We start from the raw sequence: 20,451 nt of genomic DNA, 5'->3' as shown, positions 1-20,451 counted from the left end.
ACGCATATGGTGTGTTATTAATATTACGCTATGAATGCACTGCCGTATCCCACAAAAGTAACAGTTTAAGAGCCTGGCATACCAAAAATAATACAAAATTTTCCTTTTTTTCTTTTGCTTGTTTTTTATAAGTGAAGGGGGATAATGAAATGTAACTTACCAAATAATAGATAATGTTATTCTACAACAGAAAATATGAACCTGAAGAATTTTCAGTGTTTGCCATCCATAGATATTACAGTATTACCAGAAAAACAACACCCCTAAAATCTAAGTTAAGGCAGCAACTAGAGGAACGAACTCAACTGCATTTGATTACGCATCATGTTGTCTTGGAATCTTATGAAGTACATTTTAAATAATAGTTGTATTTTAGTTTGTAACAAACCAAATAGTTTTAACATACTGTTATTAAAATTAAATAATTATGTTATTTAAAAAAAGTAGTTCACAGGATACCAAAACAACATAATACGTAATCAAATGCAGTTGAGTTCGTTCCTCTAATCGCTGCCTTAACTTAGATTTTGGGGAAATGTCATTCTGGCAACACTGTAATTTCTATGGATAGCAACACTGAAAATCCTTCAGGTTCATATTTTCTGTTGTAGAATAACATTATCTATGACTGTGGTAAGTAACATTTCACTATCTCCTTTCACTTATGAAAAACAACCTAAAGAAAAATGGTAAATTTTGTATTATTTTAGTATGTTAGGCTCTTAAGAATTGAAGCCAATTTTGAGATACATCTCATTAACTATATTATGCACTGTTGTCTTTAGTCTCACAATGTAAACTTTGATGATGATATACTTCAGTATCAGTTTCATATTAACAGCTGGCATGGTTATCATACAGCGTCAATTTATAGGCTTCCAAAACAATTTTTAATAAATTTTCTCAAAAGCTACGCATGAGGATTTTCCGATATCATTCTGTTAGCTCATTGAGGTTTATCGATTAGTACATATATCTCACATTTGGACATTTTTACGTTAAACGATAACAATTGTAGAACTACTATTTTTATTTACTTATTTTATTACTTCTTGTTAATTTATTTATTATATTTTTATTTCTCAATACTTCCTCCACTCTTACCGATCCATCCATTCCAATAGTATTATCCTCTCTTACTTTCAGTCTGGTAAATCGCCCCATGGCATAGGGTCTATTACATGGCCTCGCGCCCATGCCGTATGCGCCGGTGGACCATTGATGGGCAACTAGCGACATCTCGCCAAACATTGGCGGTCCCGCAGCCCCACTTCCGTTTTGAAAATTATACTACTAGCGGCAGAGACGCGATGAAACGCCAATGAACCACTAAATTACTCCCCCAAAATATGTGAAATCGCCTATATGTGTGATTTGTTTACATTAAGGTGAGTCCAAAAAGCACTAAAAAAAGTATCCCGGGATGAGCGCGAACCGCCAATCTTATGGTTACTAGGCGCATGTTCTTCTGACTTTGTCATGGAGGCGATGAAGAAACCCTCGCTTGTAAAGGAATAAATCGTAAAAGTCCTTTTAATTTGGCCAGTGTTCCTTTAAGTGTGTATATTCGACGATAACTGTTTGGGATCAGATAAAATGCGTTCGCCGTGTAATTTTATAACAAAATAACGCGTGTCTACTTACTTTATTTTATAATTTTCTCATATTAACTTTCTAATGATCGTCAATAGTTGCCATCTAAATTCATACAATCATACGCACTCATTTAAAGATTTTTCACTTCATGATGTAGAGAAGGGATTACTCTTGACCCCGCAAAATGAAGTCCTCGCTGCTACGCGGTGGTAATTTCAGCACCCCGACTCTAGATATTTGTCTCGACTCGACAAAACCCTGACCTCAGTGGTACGCTAGCGGCAATCCTTCGACGCGTCGCTATATCGACGATCGACATTTACCGGCAAGTGGGCCATTTGATGTTGGCGACGTTTATGGCATAGGGTCTATTACATGGCCTTGTATTTTCATCTGGACACTTCACGATTACTTTTCTGTTGTTTAACTCTTTCTTCTCCCTTTATTTCTTATTTTTTTTCCCTTACAAGCTCTCAAAGAGTTTACTAAAAGAACTTATATAGTATCTTCTATAGTGAGATTATGTTTTACTATTTTTGGTAATCATATATAATACACTATACCTACCAATTTATATATCCATATAATGTAATATTTACCAAAAATAGTTGAACATACTCACACTAAAAATATGAAGTATGAGTTACTCATCAAAACATAAAATTGACAAATGGACCGACTATAATGACGTAGGTTATTACTAAACTTTGGATTTGTGCATACTTCTATGTTCTTTTCGTAATGACATATCGATATGCTGTCTTAATATATATCCATTACAGTTGATTTATTGATAAAATAATCAAGTTTTTAGTGCATATAATGCACATTTGGTAGGTTAGTGCATATTTCTACCAACACACAAATGCACAATTTACAGAATTACGAATTACGTTTGCCCACTTTTAAAACTTTACTTCACTAAAATCAGTTCATGCAAATAAATAACTGCAGTTCACAGTTAGCCGACGACCTGGATTAGAAGTTTAAATTAGTTCTTTAATAATTAAATATCTGCACTGAATTTTCCCGGTTTCGTGAAGAGGGTAAATGAATGCATAAATCACATGCTGAGCAAAAACAAAAGTTGTGTTACTGACATACCTCAATAATAGCAAAATTTTCAATTAATCGACGAAGCCATTTTACAAAATTATTCTGTTGTGTGTACCCCTTTCAAGCAGTGGATTGTTGGCGAAGAAACTATGAAATGATGAGTCAAATGTAAAGACTGCGCTAAACAAATACAACGATATTATCGGGACAGGACGTTTGGGCGCCACCATTTGGGCGCGGACGTTTCGGCGCTGCCGTTTGGGCGCAAAGCCGTTTAGGCGCCAGACGTTTGGGCGCGAGGTACATAGTAAAAATCACAATTTACGACATATAAAGTAAGCTAGGCACTGAAAACTAAGCGCGAATCAAGAGATATACATTTCCTATACTTCTGTTTTTATTCACCTCATTTATCTGTATATTTTCTAAATTAAATAGTTTAATTCGTTTGTGGTATTTGTTGCCTAACCTCGTCATGGACTGATTTTTCGCTTGTTCACTATTCTTGTACTTCTGATCTAATGATCTAATTTTTGTATTATATAAGAAAGCTAGAAAATGAAGGAATCAGACGACTGTTAATAATGCCGGGGTGGTATCTAATTTACAGGTCCAGGCCGCTTCCTTCCTTCCCTTTTCCCGGATAGTGTGCTCCCTCAAACGTGACGGGTTAAATGGCCTTAAATGCCGAGAACCCAGAAATCTAAAAATCCTAAATCCTAATCGAGTTCAGGGAAAGATGTTAATACAGGGTGTCTAAGACATTGAGTTTAGGAACTGCAGTATGCCGTATTTCTGGTATCACTTTTTTATATTAACATTCCAATATAAAAATCAAAACTTAACACACTTTATTTTCATCCCATTGTAAGCATTTAATCTGCATTAAAGAAAGTGGAGAAAGGGAAAAAAGAACGATTTCAAAGTGAAAAATATTGTTAAGTGTACATATATTGGTCATTTAGCCACTAGAAATGTGTTTGACATTCACACTTGTTGCATAACCACAGTAGAAGGCCTGTTTAAATTTTTTAATGGAATAGGCTCACTATGTATGTAATGCAGTCAATCATATCTAGTCTGGTCTACTTACTTTTGGCTTGAAAAGTTATCAAATAAAAAGCACACTTAACTTTGGCTGAAACTTAAATTTACAAAATTTAATTGTTAATTCAGTTTTTAGAATTTTGAAATTCCAGTATTTCTAATATGTAAAACAAAATCCAGTATAATTCAAGGACTTCCACTACAGCAGACTTGTGATATCTTGATTGGAACTTAGTACTCAGCGCCTAACACAATGACTTTTTAATTTAACTCGCGCCCAAACGTCTGGCGCCCAAATGGCTTCGCGCCCAAACGTCCAGTGCCCAAACGGCGGGGCCCAAACGTCCGCGCCCAAACGTCACGTACCGGATATTATATATCTTTGACAAGGTGTACTTTATGTATCCTGCAGACACAAACATATATCCCTGCCAAAAACCAAACATTTTCTGGCGGTCAAAGGTCATAAAGTTTTCGCCATAATGTACTCGCCGGCTCTAATTTTTGAAACATCAAATGTCATTGAAAAAAAAGGAACATGCATCTATGGGTCAAGGTACATGTACAAAATTCATGGTACAAAATACATGGATGATTCATTTTAGAACCACTTTTACCGATGAAGTTTTGAGAACAGTAAATTTACATATAGAGCTCTAAATACTAACAAATAAAAAGTTTGAAATAATATGGTGCCTTTGGTGCACGGGGTTCCAAGCTCGACTCCCGCTGGGAGAGGATTCCATCTTTACCTAGGTCCCATTTCATATAGACGCAATGTTGAAATGCACGCTAAACTTCAATAAACAACAACGAAGAATGTGACTTAGAACTCTCAAGTGACTTATAATTCTCAATTTCATTGGGAGTGTTGTGATCAGTTACAAACGTAAATTCCTCCAGAGGCAATTAGAAAGTGTTCACATAACACAGAGTCAATTGTTGCAAAAACGTTCAGATCTAAAATTTATATGATATTCGGATCTAAAACTAATACAAGATATAGGCCAAAAGTGTTTTAAGTAATAAACAAAGAATTTCCCGATTTCTCAGTATGTGACATTGAATAATTGAAACATTGCCTTTTAAACTTTTCAAACACAACGTTAGATGTGTTAAGGAACAGAGAAGAAAACACTAGAAAATATTTAAAACCACGTAGTTGTTTATTGCAACTCAAAAAATCAATAAATGTACGTGTAATTTTTGAAGTCCACTCTAGTCCTTATTCTAACATAAACAAAGGCACAGTTCTTTGTATTAGTATCTTCCATTTATACTCTAAATCACATTGAACATACCTACTTACTATTAAAATGAAATGAAATCTTTCAGTTTAACGTCCAACAATTATGCCCTTAAGGCCAAGGGAGACAGATGATAAGGCAAGTGAATGATGGCGGAATAATTGGTGGAATGATAATTTGGGAGGAAGCCCACAATGTTATTCACCACGAACTTACGTGGCCGAGGATCAAACAAGGGACCTCATGCACCAGAGGTGAACGCTCTACTACTGAGCCATCCTCACCCCATATTTACTTTAGCAAACGCAATAAACGTGCATAATAAAGGCAGAAGAGGATTATTAAATATTTACCAATTGCAATTTTACTGCATATTGGCCTCGTTACTTCATATCCAAATCCAAGTGCATATTTTTGCAATTTTTACTGCATAGTTGTATGTATATTTTGATGCTTTTTAGTGTATATAGATCCGAAGTCTAGTTATTACAGACCTTTAAAACGACCAGAAGGAAGTTCGCGGTCAAGATGGTAATGAAGAGTCTTTCCATCTCTTTCTAAGAAGCATAGAAGAAGGAAAGGAGTTTGAGGATACTTCGTGCAATGAGAAATAAAAGTTACTGCTGTGAAAGGCTGCGTGTTCTAGGATAGGAAGACGAGCGGGCAGTCTAAGCGCTTCAGCCGTATCAGAGATTGTTGATGTAAATCGAGAAGTTACAGCTTTGCTAGGCTGAGCAGTTGGTACACTCAAGTGTGTAAATTAGATTGGAAAAAGTCACATCGACAAGAATGATAGCAGGTGTAGTTATCTTTCTATGGGGTGTTGGAAGGTCGAACTAATATCGAAGAAGGTTACATACATCTAGATTTTTTGAAATGCACAACCATTCATAATACTGCATTTAACCAGACTGCCCACGTAAGGCCGACAGCATATTGACCAGAGGCAAGATAGTCAAGCCGAGGAAGAGGGTGGCAGAAGAAGATGCGGAGAAAGAGCCATGAGTGCATGGACCGTGTTTCTGAATGAAAACGTTGAACAGCATGTGTCCGAGTGAATACCTTTGTTCCAGTGCTCTGGTTCGGCTGTCCTTTCCTCCGTCAAGGTATGAACGGTGTTAGTAAATGTACTATTATAAACGTTTGTGCCTTTTCAGAAATCTTCAGGGTTCTTTCCCCTAACTCTTCCATATCCCGCAGATGGAAAGGTACTTACATTACTATCTGTATGCCCCCCTTGCCTCCCGATCTTAACTGTTTCTAGTACCCAATCTCACTACACTTCTTCCATTTCACGCACTTATTATCTTTGCGAATTCCTTGTATTTTTATTACTAACAAACCTACTCTATGGCCTATCGAACCCGGAGTTTCAACGTGCATTCACAAAAGTTCTTCGCTCATCCTATTACTGTGATATTCATCTTAATAGTTTCCTCCTATTTGCGACTAGGTACTTCTTAATAGTATTTTTTCCGCTTGGGTTTTCTGTTAAAATTTTGAAAGCGTTCCTACTTTTTTTCCCATTCTGGCTACATGATCTGTCCATCTGAGCCTCGTTGACTTAATGACCCTAACAATGTTAGGTAATAGTGGTGGGTTACTAACAAATGAAGGTAGTAATAAATTTTATTACTACTAATACGATTATTATTTACAACTATTTCTCTCATATAATTTTCATTTTATTTTTTGCTTTTTATTTCATACTTTCTAGGTATTACAATTATGATTATTATATTTCAATTTCTGAAATGAGTTTTTTCCGTTCTTTCTCTTTTATTATACACTTTTCTCTTAATTTATTACTCCTTCACTGTCTTGCACTCCAACCAACGTATCCGTCAAATTCGTCCACTGAACTACTTCCAGCATAATAATACTATTATGGCCACGTGACTTTGCATTTCGATATGACCCCCATCTGGAGGCTCCAAAGTTCTTTCCTTTTCATTTCATTTTTTTCTTTTTTTTTTTCTCCCTCTCTCTTCCCTTCTTTATCTGATGAAGTATTTTAGCGAAAGTGTTTACAGAGTACTTTTTCAGCATGTGTGACTATGTTTTAACTCTCTTAGTAATTCATTTCTCGCTAATTTTTATTATTATTATTATTATTATTATTATTATTATTATTATTATTATTATTATTATTATTATTATTATTATTATTCTCGCTTAAGATACCCTGAATTTCAGTTATATATAATACCAACGAATCATTAAAGTAGGATCATCTACGTAGTAGCGCATAAGCTTTCCTTTTGCCTTGCATTCAGCAACAATCTGACGAGGAAGGAATAAAGCAAGATGTCAGTAGTAGTCTGTTCTTACGGCTACATAATCTTTTCTTTTAAAACCCTTCAATGCAGAGATGGAGGTCTCAAAACACAACATGTGCCATTACATGCGTCCAATAGGTGCTATAAAGCTTCAGAGCCATAGAAGATCCTGATATTGCGCATTGTGTTCCTGGAATCAGTACTGGACAGGTGATGGCTAGGTGCATTATCGTCTTGAAGAATACCATGCCACACTGGTTGAAGTGCAATATAACGATATGTACACAATCTACTAGGAGATCGCGATACCAGACACCAGTCAAGCATTCGTGTACCATCTGCAGGAAATCCGTTCTTGTCGTTTAAATGTGTTCCATGCCATACACCTTCCTTGACACTATGCACGAAAAACACGCACACGCTCATCCATCGATTTCAGTAAAAATCGTTATTCACCTGATAAGCAGGCATTCTTCCAGTCTTGTATATACCAAAGAGCATGTTCATAGCATCACCCTAGTCGTTGGCTGTTGGTTGATAGATTTAGAGTCTAACGTCTCTTTCAGCGCCGATGTTATATAAGACGTGGGCCGACAGCTTAACGTGGAATCCGAACCATGTACTTCCACAGGGAATCGAACCCAGGTCTCCCGCGCCGAAGGAGCGTACATTAACCATATAGCCAGGTGGGAATTCACCTAGTCGTTGGCTTAGTAGTGCATGAGCCATACTACTGACGACTGTTGCGCGGAGATGTATAGAGAATTTCTCTTTAGAACTTGTTTCCTATTCTGTCTATGAATAGTTTTTAGCTTGAGTACGCATTTCTGGTATGGGAAGGTTCCTTCCAATATGGCCGACCAGCCCAAGTGCGGCGTTGGTGGAAAATAACCTATATCTCCTAAAATATTGTTTTTAGCACAATGCTATTACTTTTACGTAAATTATATAAAGTTTCATATTGACAGTGAACATAATTTATTTTTTGAAACCATTAAACTTCATAAGAAACCTTTAAGTATGTTGATTTGTTTTATGTTTTAGGATTTTAGAAAGCTGCATCTGTAAAAAGACAAATAAAGATCATAAAAAGGTATAACTTACTCCAGCACCAAATTGACAGAAGAAAACCAGCAGTTTTGAAATATGTGTTATATATAAGACCCCATTTCATGCCTCTACTGCACATACAATTCATGGAACATGCAAATCTAAATCTTTAATAACATATTTGAACAACGTTAGTTTATGCAGTAGTTATAACATTGTTCAAAGAATAAATCATTCTTTTGTAGCATAGCTGTAGAAGTAACGGTGGATCACCGTGTCCCGCTGTCAACACATTTAGCCAGAGGTATTCGTTTCGAGCAGCTATGGACAACTTTGACCATCAAGAGGATACAAAATCAGGCATTGGTAGCTTGGATGACAGTCCTAGTACTATTTCAGAATGTACATCATTATACAGTAACTCAGAACTCTGATTTGAATAATTTTACATCTGGTGAACACAACAAAAACTGAATGATGTTTTGAGCTATCAAAAGCTCGTGCATTTAACAATCCTAAAGTAAGAGAGAACGTTGATCATAATTTATTGTCCAATAACCACCCCAGCCACGCAAACATCAGTTTCAACATCAAAAATACATGGTCAATGGCACGATTTTTTTTTAAATCAAATTATGACTTACCTACTAGCAGTTCCCAAGATAATTGCTCTGCCTTTGTGGAGCGCTTTTAACTCACTTATTACTTAATAAAAAAAACTTTTCAGCATCTATTCCCATTCTTCCTATTCCAGCCACCAATTTAGCGTCTATATACACAATCATGGTAAATTTTCAGGACTTTTTAATACGGGTAAATCAAGAGTGTGAAACTCTGGAGTGACGAAGGTGTATACCAATTAGCCAAGGAACTATAGTTGTAGTTCCCTGATAAGTTTTATTTATTTATTTATTTATTTTACTGGGTTTATTTTACACAACTAAAATCATAATAAGCTATCTTGGGCTATATCTCAGAGTTTAACAGTTTTTCATGAAATATGAAATTGAGAAGTACCAGCACTATTTGAACAATTTAAAAGTCTGGAAAATTTGTGCAAGGATAAGAATCATATTATAAAGCGAAGAAGAAAACTAAAGATGTGAGTGGTCTTTCACAGTACTTCTATGCTGACTTTCTTACCTTTATCAAACAGGACGAATAAAACTCTAAACTTTTCGTTATTGTAACCAGGGTGTCTACTAAAATTCCAAAATGAAATTTCGTGACCTTTTCTCTACCAAATCCTCGAATTTCCTAATATTTTCAAGAGCGAATTTGGGTGCGAATTAGGCCGAATTTTTATCCATGCGATAGAAACTTACTTTGCTTGCGATTTGGTAGTGTCTAAAAGCCGACCATAGACATTTTTGGTGGTGAACTTTGACTTTTTATAGAACAAAATTTTCCAACCTGTACTTACATTTAAACAGTTAAAAAAAAAAATCGTGACCCAAAAGCTAAATTTCATGACTTTTCCGTGACTTTCATGACCATTTTCTGATTTCATGACTTTTTCGTGACATTCATGACTTTCGTGACCGATAGACACCCTGGTAACTTTTTTCTAAACACGTTATTCTATATATTGAGAGACACATTAGAGCTGATAGAGGGGAACTGGGACTCTATTCATGTGCATTCGGCAGAGTCTCGCCTTTGGTAAAGTCAATTATGCAATATGGGGCTGAGTTTACTATGAAGACTCTTTGAAACTTCCTTATATAGTAGTCTTAAAAAAGAGGCGAATTTGTTGCTCAGCATGGAGAAAGGAAGTACAGAAGTGTAGACATGAATCAGGACTTGGAGATGTGCTACAACCAACCCCATACATTCAACATACCCCATGTGAAAATTGTTACTTCTGAAAACAGTCTGAAAACGAAAGCCATCGTTTTTACACGAATTGTAACTATCGTTGCAGTTGAAAAAAACAAACAAAAAATCATAAGTTACTTAAAAATATTACAAATCACCACCTAAATTTCAGGATATAATATATTAAATCTTTGATCCAAGCTCCAAGTAATGTACAAAAAAGTTCCCAAAATGCTTCCTGAAAGAGAATGCTAACAACAGTGTCTGATACGGCACACTGGAGCACGTTTTGTCCTGAGTTTTCTTCATTGGGTATCGGCATTATATATTCTTAATTTAAAAAAAAAAAAAAAAAAAAAAAAGTTTACGGTCTATTACGGTGTGAAAAAGCATACAGTAGTAGCAAATTACCCTCATTTACTCAGCAATACTTCTACACTATTATGTTCCCAACAGAAAGAAATGCCACCACGTGAAGTGTAACAATTCAAACTATCTTCATAAATTACATTCTTAATATTAGAAATAATGTTGTGTACAACTGTACATGAAGTAGTAATTACATTACTTAAGAAGTTTACATACTATAAATATAACTCTTGAAACTGAACAAAAAATAATGACTGAATTATTGGCTTATCTTAACAAATAAGTAAGACGGACAATAGTTTCATTTCCTGAGAAAAATCCCCAATTTTCCTTGATTTCCAGGTTTTCCAGGTTAAGTACCATTTTCCCTGACATTTGCCCTTCGTTTCATTTTCCCTGACTTTTCCCAGCTTTCCACATTTGTAAGAACCCTGTTACGAAAACACAGCACTTCTTTTTCACTAACCTCTGTACATTTCATCAGAGCTGATCTAGTTGAATATCCAAGGACAATTTCTTTGATAGTACTAAATTAATATAGAGGTTTTCATTTTTCTCTATAACATCAATCTCTTGATACTCTTCCTGTCCATCATATCCTTTTTAACGACGCGTGACATCAATATTTTTAATAACTGAGTGGGGCTGCCATGTAAAAATGGAGTCACAGGGGTGTCAAAATGGAGTCTGATATTTGGTCAGGTGAGGCTCACAGTTTACAGCAAGGAATTTATAAAACGCTAAGTTTGCAAGGAGCAACTTGTTTAAACTTCCAGCTACTATTCTGAAACTGTTACAGTTGAGTTCTTTGTCTGTTCCCTTAACAGTCTCAACATACTTTCTCACATCCGGTAACATTTATTGGCTTCGCTTTGCTGTTTTAACATTTCCCAGCAACCGAATGTGACAAAATGAAGGAGGAAATAATAACGAATCTGTTGTTTCAGAATACTAAGCACGCCTTGCTGGTACCATTTCGAATAAGTTATACAAGGCTCTAACAAAAGAAATCAAAATCCCATCCAGTTTTTTGTATGCCAGTCTTAAAACTATTAAGAAATATGTTTGGGCGGAAAGTGCTCGCTAATATGCGAATGGCCGTTACGTTGCTAGGGAAGCCGGATGTGTAAATAATGTAGTTCATAATGTCGGATGTTTCAAATGTTTTTTGATATATGTAATGAGGAAAATTTAGAGCATAGAAATTCGGTCTAGAAGTGGAATTATAAATATGATTTGTGTTTACCAGAGAGTGCAGGGTGCACAGATTTAGAATAAAGATTTATAGGAAGAAATCTAGTATTTGAAAGATAATTATATACATAAGGTAAATTACTTTTATACATTGGCACAGTCGGTAGGATTAAAATAAAACCAACAAGCAAATTATACTTAGCAATCGAAACCAGTTACAATTTCTTTACGATGTGAAAATCACGATATTAAATTTATTCTAGATACAAGTGCAATTGTGTCTGCTATAAGTGTGAAGCATAAACAGCAATGGTTTCCATTAAAACCGGTAATGAAGTTTCAGTATACATTAAGAAATGCAGATACATCCTCCATTGCTACTATGGGTTATATTGATATCATGGTTACTTCTCAAAATCAAAAACTTTAACCTGTCGTTAGTCATTTTTCAAGGTATGCCAATACCCATAATGGGCCGCGATTGGTTAGATGTTTTCACGCCATTGTGAACACCACCGTGAACAACGTGAAGACCACACGAGCCAAGTTCAAAAAGCTGTGGAGCATCTGTACCAAGAGTGGCACAACGTTCCTCTTTAATTAGCCTTAAAAGCTTTGGTCCATCCATTGAAATCTGCAGAAGTTTAGATGGCTCAAGCGACTGCAACACATGTTCCAAACCATGTAGTAGGTCTGTAGCGGCACTATGATCAATAAAAATGGAATTCAATACTGTTCTAACTGTTGTTGCCGTCGTCCCTGAAACATACAGTCACTTCCATTTGAGTCCTTTGCGCAACAGGATTTAAACTTCCATCAAATCCAACGACGTAATGTTCGCATTCTTGCATCAAGGATTTAAGTTCATGCTGAAAATATGGGCACAATCCATACACGATGCTATATGACACTTTGTCTTTGTGCAACTTCATCTCACTAGCAATTGCACTGTCTGAAAACATCTTAGTGAAAACAACAACACTATTTTCAGCATTACGTAAAGAGTTGTGATTCATCACCGCGTTTATACAACACAAAATCTCTGTCTGTGTAACACTATTCTTCAGTTTATATTTGTCCAGGGTCAAAGTACTAATGGGAGAGCGTGGAAGAGGATCAATGCGGATGCCAGGTACGTCTACATGTGATGCTGACGCCAAAACAACTTAACTTTCTTTAGGTTTCATTGGGAAATGATAGGGGCCTGTATTCTGTAACCCTTCGTTTCCTTACATTAGATGTATATTTTCGAATTTCATTCTGCTGAAGGCAATGTATGAAAAGTTGCAATTATTACTCGCACCATAATGAAACTGTCATATGAAAACTATTATAATGGAACTGACTTTTATGTTTTCGGACATAATGGAGTCGAGGAAAGGTCTATTTCCAAAATTAGCACGCCATTGTTTTTATTTTTAAAACCTACAAAATTACAAAATATCGCTCCTAAGATACATTAAAATTCCGAGAGGCCACTAAAATCACTATATTTCACTGGTGGAAAATTGGCCTTGAATTTTTAAAACAAATTTCTTGGTTTATCTTAGTATGTTGATGCAGAAAACACCAACTTCTCCGATACACGTCCGACGTCTTCAATTGCACTTTCAATTATGACTGTTGTCCCTGCTAACTTTGACGCGGTACAGAAAATGTTTCGAAGATTTCAAAATATTCTTGCCCAATTTTCATAAATTCTCATTTAAAAACATGAATTTAAATTTCCCGACGTTTTTCCCAAATTTCCGATTTTCCGACCAATTTTTTAATTCAAAAAAAAGTCCCGACTTTCACGATTTTTCCGACTGCTAGACACCCTGTAAAACTTAAAGATTTCATTTTTTCGTTAAGACACCATCAGAGTGGAAAAAAAATTTAAAAAAAAAAAAAAAAACTATTGATGTGAAAGTGGAAACATCTAATGCTGAGGGAAAAATTGATATTTCAAGATATCGTAGCTACTTAATTAATAAACTTTTAACATTTGAGCTAACACCATCATCATTCTTTTTGGGAAAAGATGGCATTCCGATAAAATCAAACAAATCAGAATCAGTAAAAGAGCTTGAAATAAAAATGAAAACTACACCCAAATGTCATTCATACCAGAAACGCGTACTCAAGCTCGAAACTATCTTGAGGCATATAGAAAGCAAATTCTGAAGAGAAATTCTCTATACACCTCCGTGCAACAGTCATCAGTAGTATGGCTCCTAGACTATAAATAACTCGGATGATGCGGGGATATCTGCTGAAATAACCTATGCGTGCGAGCATACGGCTCATGACCAAGGGGATAAAGATTTTGTACATAAAAAATTAAACTTTATGTTTTATGTCCTATAATTATGCCGCGTAGGCTAAATGAACTACTGATGATAAGAATGAATAAAATGATGGAATGAAGAAAGTGAGAAGAAACGGAAGAACCCCAAGAAAACCCATGATAACGATGTTTGCCCGCCATAAAGTTCACGTGGTACGAGCTGAAATCGAACCAGGGCCCTACGCACCAGAGGTGAACACTCCACAACTGAGCCATTGCGGCCCGTGAAAATATTTTCGAGTTTACTACAGTTGCATTCAGCAGTTAGAGACTCTACATTCTTAACCTTGTCAGCTGGTAAAAGCTACTAAATGTGACGCTCACCCCGGAGTCATTGTCTGCAGTTTTGCCAAAGGTTCGTCACTTGTCCCTACTGATTTTACTCTTAATACGCCACTCTAGGAACCTGATACGCTGACTATGGTCAAACAATGATAAATTTTGACTATTACCTACCACGTGCGAACACTCACTACCGACTAACCAACTCCGTAACTATGCACTACCGGATGCAGCTTGAGAGATCACGAAACTTAGAGTAACAAGGTCGAATCCACTATTCCGGAGACTTGTTCACCACATCACTCAGTGTATAACTGGACTCTCTCTCTCTCCACTTTCAGTCTCTAATAGTTTTTACTATTTCGGTAAGTGAATTATTTACTTTGCCGCATCAGAATTCGTTTGCTCTGACACATTCTCACCAATATTACATAAAATGTTCACATACGGCATTCCAATAGGCGCCCAACTTGAGATTTCACATCTACTTTTCTGTTATTCAATTTTTCTTCTGTGGCTCCGTATAGCATAATCGTTAACGCTCTCGTCTTCGTTGCGAGCGGTAACGAGTTTGATTCCCGGTGGGGGCACTCGGTCGAAAAAGTATAAAAAGATTTTCAGGCCAGCCATCCTGAATGAAGTTTTTCTATGTTTTCCCTCATTCACATCAGGCAAATGCCGGGTGGTACCTTACTTATAGGTCCCAGGTCGCTTCCTTCCTTCCCTTTCCCCGGATAGTGTGCTCGCCAAGGGACGTCATTCCTCATACGTAATGGGCTAAATGGCCACAGATGCGGAAAGTCCAGAAATCTAAATCTTAAATCCTAATCAACTTCTCTTCTGTTTCTTTTCAATTCTTCCAATATCTGTGAAGCGTTTAACAAATGGGCTTATAATGTAGCTTTGTTGAGTCTTTTGAGATAATATGTCTTCATTATTTTCTCGTAAGTAATTAGATTTCCATGCACGCTTGAGGATTACTTTGTTCTTACTAAATCATATAGATAAATAGATAGATAAGCGCACACCCACACATACACCCTCAAGTATTATACATATACGATAAGAATCAATTAATTTCAAAGATAGGGACGCTCTGTAAGAGTCTGTCAATCATAAGTATGCTTATATTTATAAGGCATTTATGACATATATATATATATATATATATATATATATATTCTTAAAATACCTTAATGGGTCCAACTTTGGCTGAGTGCTCTTCGCTACTCGTTTCTTCTTAGGTTCTACAACTGTCCTTTCTTCTGCATTAGCTGAAATCATCAAAAAGAAGTGAATATAAGAAAAACATACGAAATAGACAACTTTCTGGAAAATATATCTTGAAATGTCTCGCCAATGCGAACACAAAATGTATATTATCGCAAACAAGAATTGGAAAAAAATATACGTGGTTTGTTCAAACTTTTTCTCTTGTCAGAACTTGTTTTCTTAGTCGAGCATAACAACCTTCAACGATTCAATGCAACTGGCATTTGTGTGTTTGTCCGTCTGTTTTACAATTTTTTCGATTTTTATAACACTTTATCTTCCTCCAACTTTCCCAAACAACCGTGCGGCTACAATTTATCATGAATAAGAGAATAAAAAGAGTTAAACCTAACTCATTTTGCAAATTTATACATATACGGACAAATAAACTTTCCAAAATAACCATGTAAAAACTCATTTTATTATATGCCGCTTACGGAGCGACCTCATCAATAAACTCAGAGGTACTCACTTGTTCTAAAAATCACATTCAATGTCGAATTTTGAAAAGCAGCACTATCAAGAGAGATAAGCGAATCTATTTAGTAGTAATAATAAATAATAATAATAAACAGAAAATCAATATACAACAAAAAATAATCTAAGACAAAACAGATTAAACAAATATAGAGAGTTAAAACAAAAATATGAAAATATAATAATAAAATCAAAGAAAAATAGCTGGAAAACATACATTGAAACTAATTTAAATCTAGATCCCTGGGCTGAACCCTACAAAATTATAACTAATAAAGTTAAAACACCTACCATCCTCTCAACTCTAAAAAAAAAAAACAATTGGTACATATACTAATAATTGGGAAGAAACAATAGACTATCTAATAAAATCTCTATTACCACAGGATATACCTGAAGAAGATAACTCAAAGTTTCATTAGAAGAGAAGCAATTACCACCTTTAGAAAACAGAATAGACGTAATAGAAAATCAAGAAATAATAAATCACATAAAACGACTTAAAAGCAAAAAAGCTCCTGGGCCGGATGGAACAAAATCGGAAATTTTTAAACATAATGCTGACAAATTGGCACAATACCTAGCAAAACTTTTCAACTTGTGTTTTAAAAAAGGACGAATTCCAAAAAGGTGGAAACAAGCAAATTTAATCATATTCAAAAAGTCAGATGACAAGAAAACTGACGATCCAAAATCTTATCGCCCTACCTGCTTATTAAATGTAATAAGTAAACTTTTCGAACGAACCATTGTGGAAAGAATAAACAAAAAAAGAATTTTGAGGTGAGGTGATTTTGAGTTTAACGTCCCGTTCAGCAGCGAGGCTATATGAGACGCAAACCTACTGATTAACGTGGAACACGAACCACATGAGCTCCCGCCGGAAATCGAACCCAGGTCTCCCAGACCAAAGGCGCGTACGCTAATCGCTTAGCCACGGAGCTCAAAAAACAGAATTTTAAATAATGACAAATTGCAATATGGTTTCAGAAAAGGAAAAAGCACCGAAACAGCTGTAAAAAGACTAATTGACCTATAGAAGAAGGTAAACTGGAAAAGCACCAAGTTGTTATTTATGCTGATATTAGTGGGGCATTTGACAATCTATGGTGGCTCGCAGTTTTTAAAGAACTCAAAAAACTAAAAATTAGTAAAGCTCTTTACAAAATTATAATGGATTACTGTACTGACAGAACGATTACATTAAAATCTCCAGGAAAAGATATAACAACAATAAGCACCAAAGGATGCCCACAGGGTTCAATATGCGGACGTACAATGTGGGACATTACTTTCCAACCATGCTTAAGAAAACTAATCAATCTAAAAGAAACATTAGGCGTAGTTGAATATGCGGACGATTTAGCAATTGTAATGACAGCATCCTCAAGAAGACAAATAGAGCAAAAAGGAAATATAATATTAGAAAATCTAGAAAGATGGTGTATAGAAAATAAATTAAATCTATCGGTTAATAAAACAAAAAATACAGTATTTGGCCAAACTCTACAGAGAGAACCTATAATCAAAATTAGGAACACTAAAACAGGAATTGTAAATGAGTTCAAATATTTAGGTGTGTGGCTAGACAAACGGCTAAACTACGAAAAACATATAACTGAAACAACAGAGAAGATAAAAAAATTTAACAGAAAAATTTTTAAATTGTATAACAAAGCTATTCTAATGGCTATTGCACAATATTGTGGTGAAATCTGGGGTTATAGACTGTTCCTAAACAGAAACCTAAAGCAAAAATTAATAAGAGTGCAGCGATTAATGCTAATTAGAACCCATGACATCATAAAAACTATCTTTGCAGAAACAATACAATTTTTGGCCAATGAAGAACCCATACACCTTCAGATATTAAGATGATGTATTAAGACGTGGCTAAAGAATAACGAGAGAACCAAGATATTGGAAATTACGGGAGAACTACCAAGCACCGAAGACGATATTAACAAACTGATAAAACGGAAGTGCGAAGATGAATGGAGGGATTCGCTAAAGGGACAAAGAACAAGAACCATTATCCCGAACTTAAAAATAAGAGAAGAAATGGGAACAATAAGCAGTGAATTAATAGAATACATCTCTGGACATGGACTGTATAAATATCATCTGAGAAGACTTAATATAATTAACGACGATAAATGTACATGTTATGAACTACAAACACCAGAACATGTCTTCTGGAATTGCAATAATCATATAAGAAATAACAAAATAAGAGAAAGAAGAGACCAATTAAAAAGGGACAATATACAAACTATTATAAACGATAAGATGGAATTAGAAAAATTACAATTTGTTGCAAGAGATGTATCAAGAAACTTGTGGAAAGAAAGAAACGATGAAAGAAGAAGAAATTAACAAGACCCACACCCTACATTGTAAATATAAAGAAAAAGAAAAACTAAGTTCTGATGACAATTCCAGTTCTTTCTTTGTCTTAGTGTTAGTGTATAGTGCCTTGTTTAGTGTTTTGATAGTGGTGGCAGGATTTTAAAATATAACAAGTGTTTTAAAAGAAGAAGAGAGAAAATAAGAAGACTTTACAAAGCTGGTGAGAGAAGTTCAGATAAACCAAAACAGTTCTGATGTTGATTTCCAGAACTAACAACTAACGAAAAATTGGAAATCTGGAAGTCCGATTTCCTTTCAAAGAACTTCCTTTTCTAGTGGGAAAGACAGGTATAAATAACATCAAGAAATAAATTCACACAGAGGAGATAACTATTTAAAGAAAGAAAGAAAAAAAAAAAAAAAGATCCTGGTAATACTTGTTTTATATTATTTACTAATTATTTATTTTCTCTTTTCATCTTACACTTTTACAGGTTATGCAAGGTGTTTCCTGCTCATGTATATGTATGTATGTATGTGTGTGTGTGCCTTTGTGTACCTTTTCAATTTCTTTTTTAAAAGGAAATAAAAACAATAAGAAAAAAGAAAGAAAAAGATAAAGAATAGGGAATGATTTAAATTTCATTTTAGATATCATGCCAATAAAAGGTAAGCCTCGCCTCGCCCTAACTAAGGCCAATCATAAAAAGAGGAGAGAAATCATACGAAAAAAGAAATAAATAAATAAATAAATTAAAAACTAGTAGAGAGAATTACGAGTAAGAGGCAGTAGCGTCTGCCATTTAATAAGACCATATGAAATGGCAAAGGCAGGGGAAAGTGGAGGCTTAAAAAAGTGTGCATGTTCAGAATATTAAAGGATATTTCTTCAGTTACAGGGTTAGGACAACAACAATAGTTTTCTGGTGATTTTTATTCATTATCTCAACGACAGGAATTCATGCCCGCAGAGGGGCCGAAATATATATACAGGGTGTTTCTAAACAACACTGACAACGTTTGGGAGGTGATTCATAGACCAACCTGTGTGCACAAATGCTTTCTTTCGGAGTTATAGACTACCGAAAACATTAAAGAAAAAAAATGAATTTTAAAGGTCCATAGTTCCAAAACTATGGGACCTACCGTAGTCGGGTCAAGACTTCACTTAGGAACAAATACGTGAACTATCCAAAAATACATGTTTCAGAATCCTAATGTACTCACGCAACAATTTTTATAGGAGTTTGGTTATGGGCATATAATTTGAAGTGTTCACCAACTACCTCTATAAAAATTGTTATGGAAGTACCGCAGGATTCTGAAACTTGGATATTTGGATACCAGTTACTAAGTGAAATCACGACCAGACTACGGTAGGTCCTATAGTATTGGAGCTATGGGCCTTTAAAGTTCATTATTTCATGTTTTCGGCAGCCTATAACTCCGAAAGGAAGCATTTGTGCATCTAGGTTGGTCTATATTGTTTTGTCTTATCTTGGTGTCAGAAATCACCTCCCAAACGTTGGCGGTGTTGTTTTGAAACACCCTGTATATACAGTGTAAATTAAATTTTAAACAAGTACAACATTTCGAGATAACGGTTAAATTTTGATTTCCAATAATGTACCTCATACCAAGCATTAGCAACTATTTAAGATGTATTCTGTGGTGCAGCAACGTGTTTTATTTTCTTAAAAAAAAAAAAAAAAAAAAAAAAATTACCATATACCTTTTTCCTACTAAAAAATCTTTCTCGCGTATAGCTGTCAGCGAGAATTCGAAGTTTAATATAATTTTGCAAACCACCTATAATAATTTGGATGAGCAAAAGTGAGTATCTTCTGGTTTATTGATATATAAAAAATATTTGATTTTGATAAACCATAATGTGCGTATATTCTTTAAGGAATCCCATCATCCTTATTAATTGCAACTGAAATTGGTAAAGATCAACACATGAACGGAAGTGAGTTCCCCATAACTTCAAAGTTGCCTTATTTGAATACCATGAGAAAACAAGAGAGTTTCGTTTCACAGTATGAAACTACGGTAGAATTCCAAACTATACGAATTCATTCTACTT

General features: G+C 35.2%; 1 protein-coding gene across 3 annotated transcripts in view; it reads right to left on the bottom strand.

The window, feature by feature from the left end:
* The window catches only part of LOC145660621 (TIMELESS-interacting protein), a 97,872-nt gene that overhangs the window by 40,398 nt on the left and 37,023 nt on the right, over positions 1 to 20,451 (bottom strand). For all 3 annotated transcript variants that reach the window (XM_081725903.1, XM_081725902.1, XM_081725901.1), the window contains exon 3: positions 15,460 to 15,541. In XM_081725903.1, coding sequence (XP_081582029.1) covers positions 15,460 to 15,541 — 82 coding nt within the window. The remainder of the gene's footprint in view (positions 1 to 15,459; positions 15,542 to 20,451) is intronic.

This window comes from Thermobia domestica, chromosome 9, assembly GCF_964235325.1.
Source record: "Thermobia domestica chromosome 9, izTheDome1.hap1.1, whole genome shotgun sequence".
Lineage (NCBI taxonomy): Eukaryota > Metazoa > Arthropoda > Insecta > Zygentoma > Lepismatidae > Thermobia > Thermobia domestica.
Note: the sequence above shows the minus strand (reverse complement) of the source record. Positions and strands in the feature narration are given on the sequence as shown.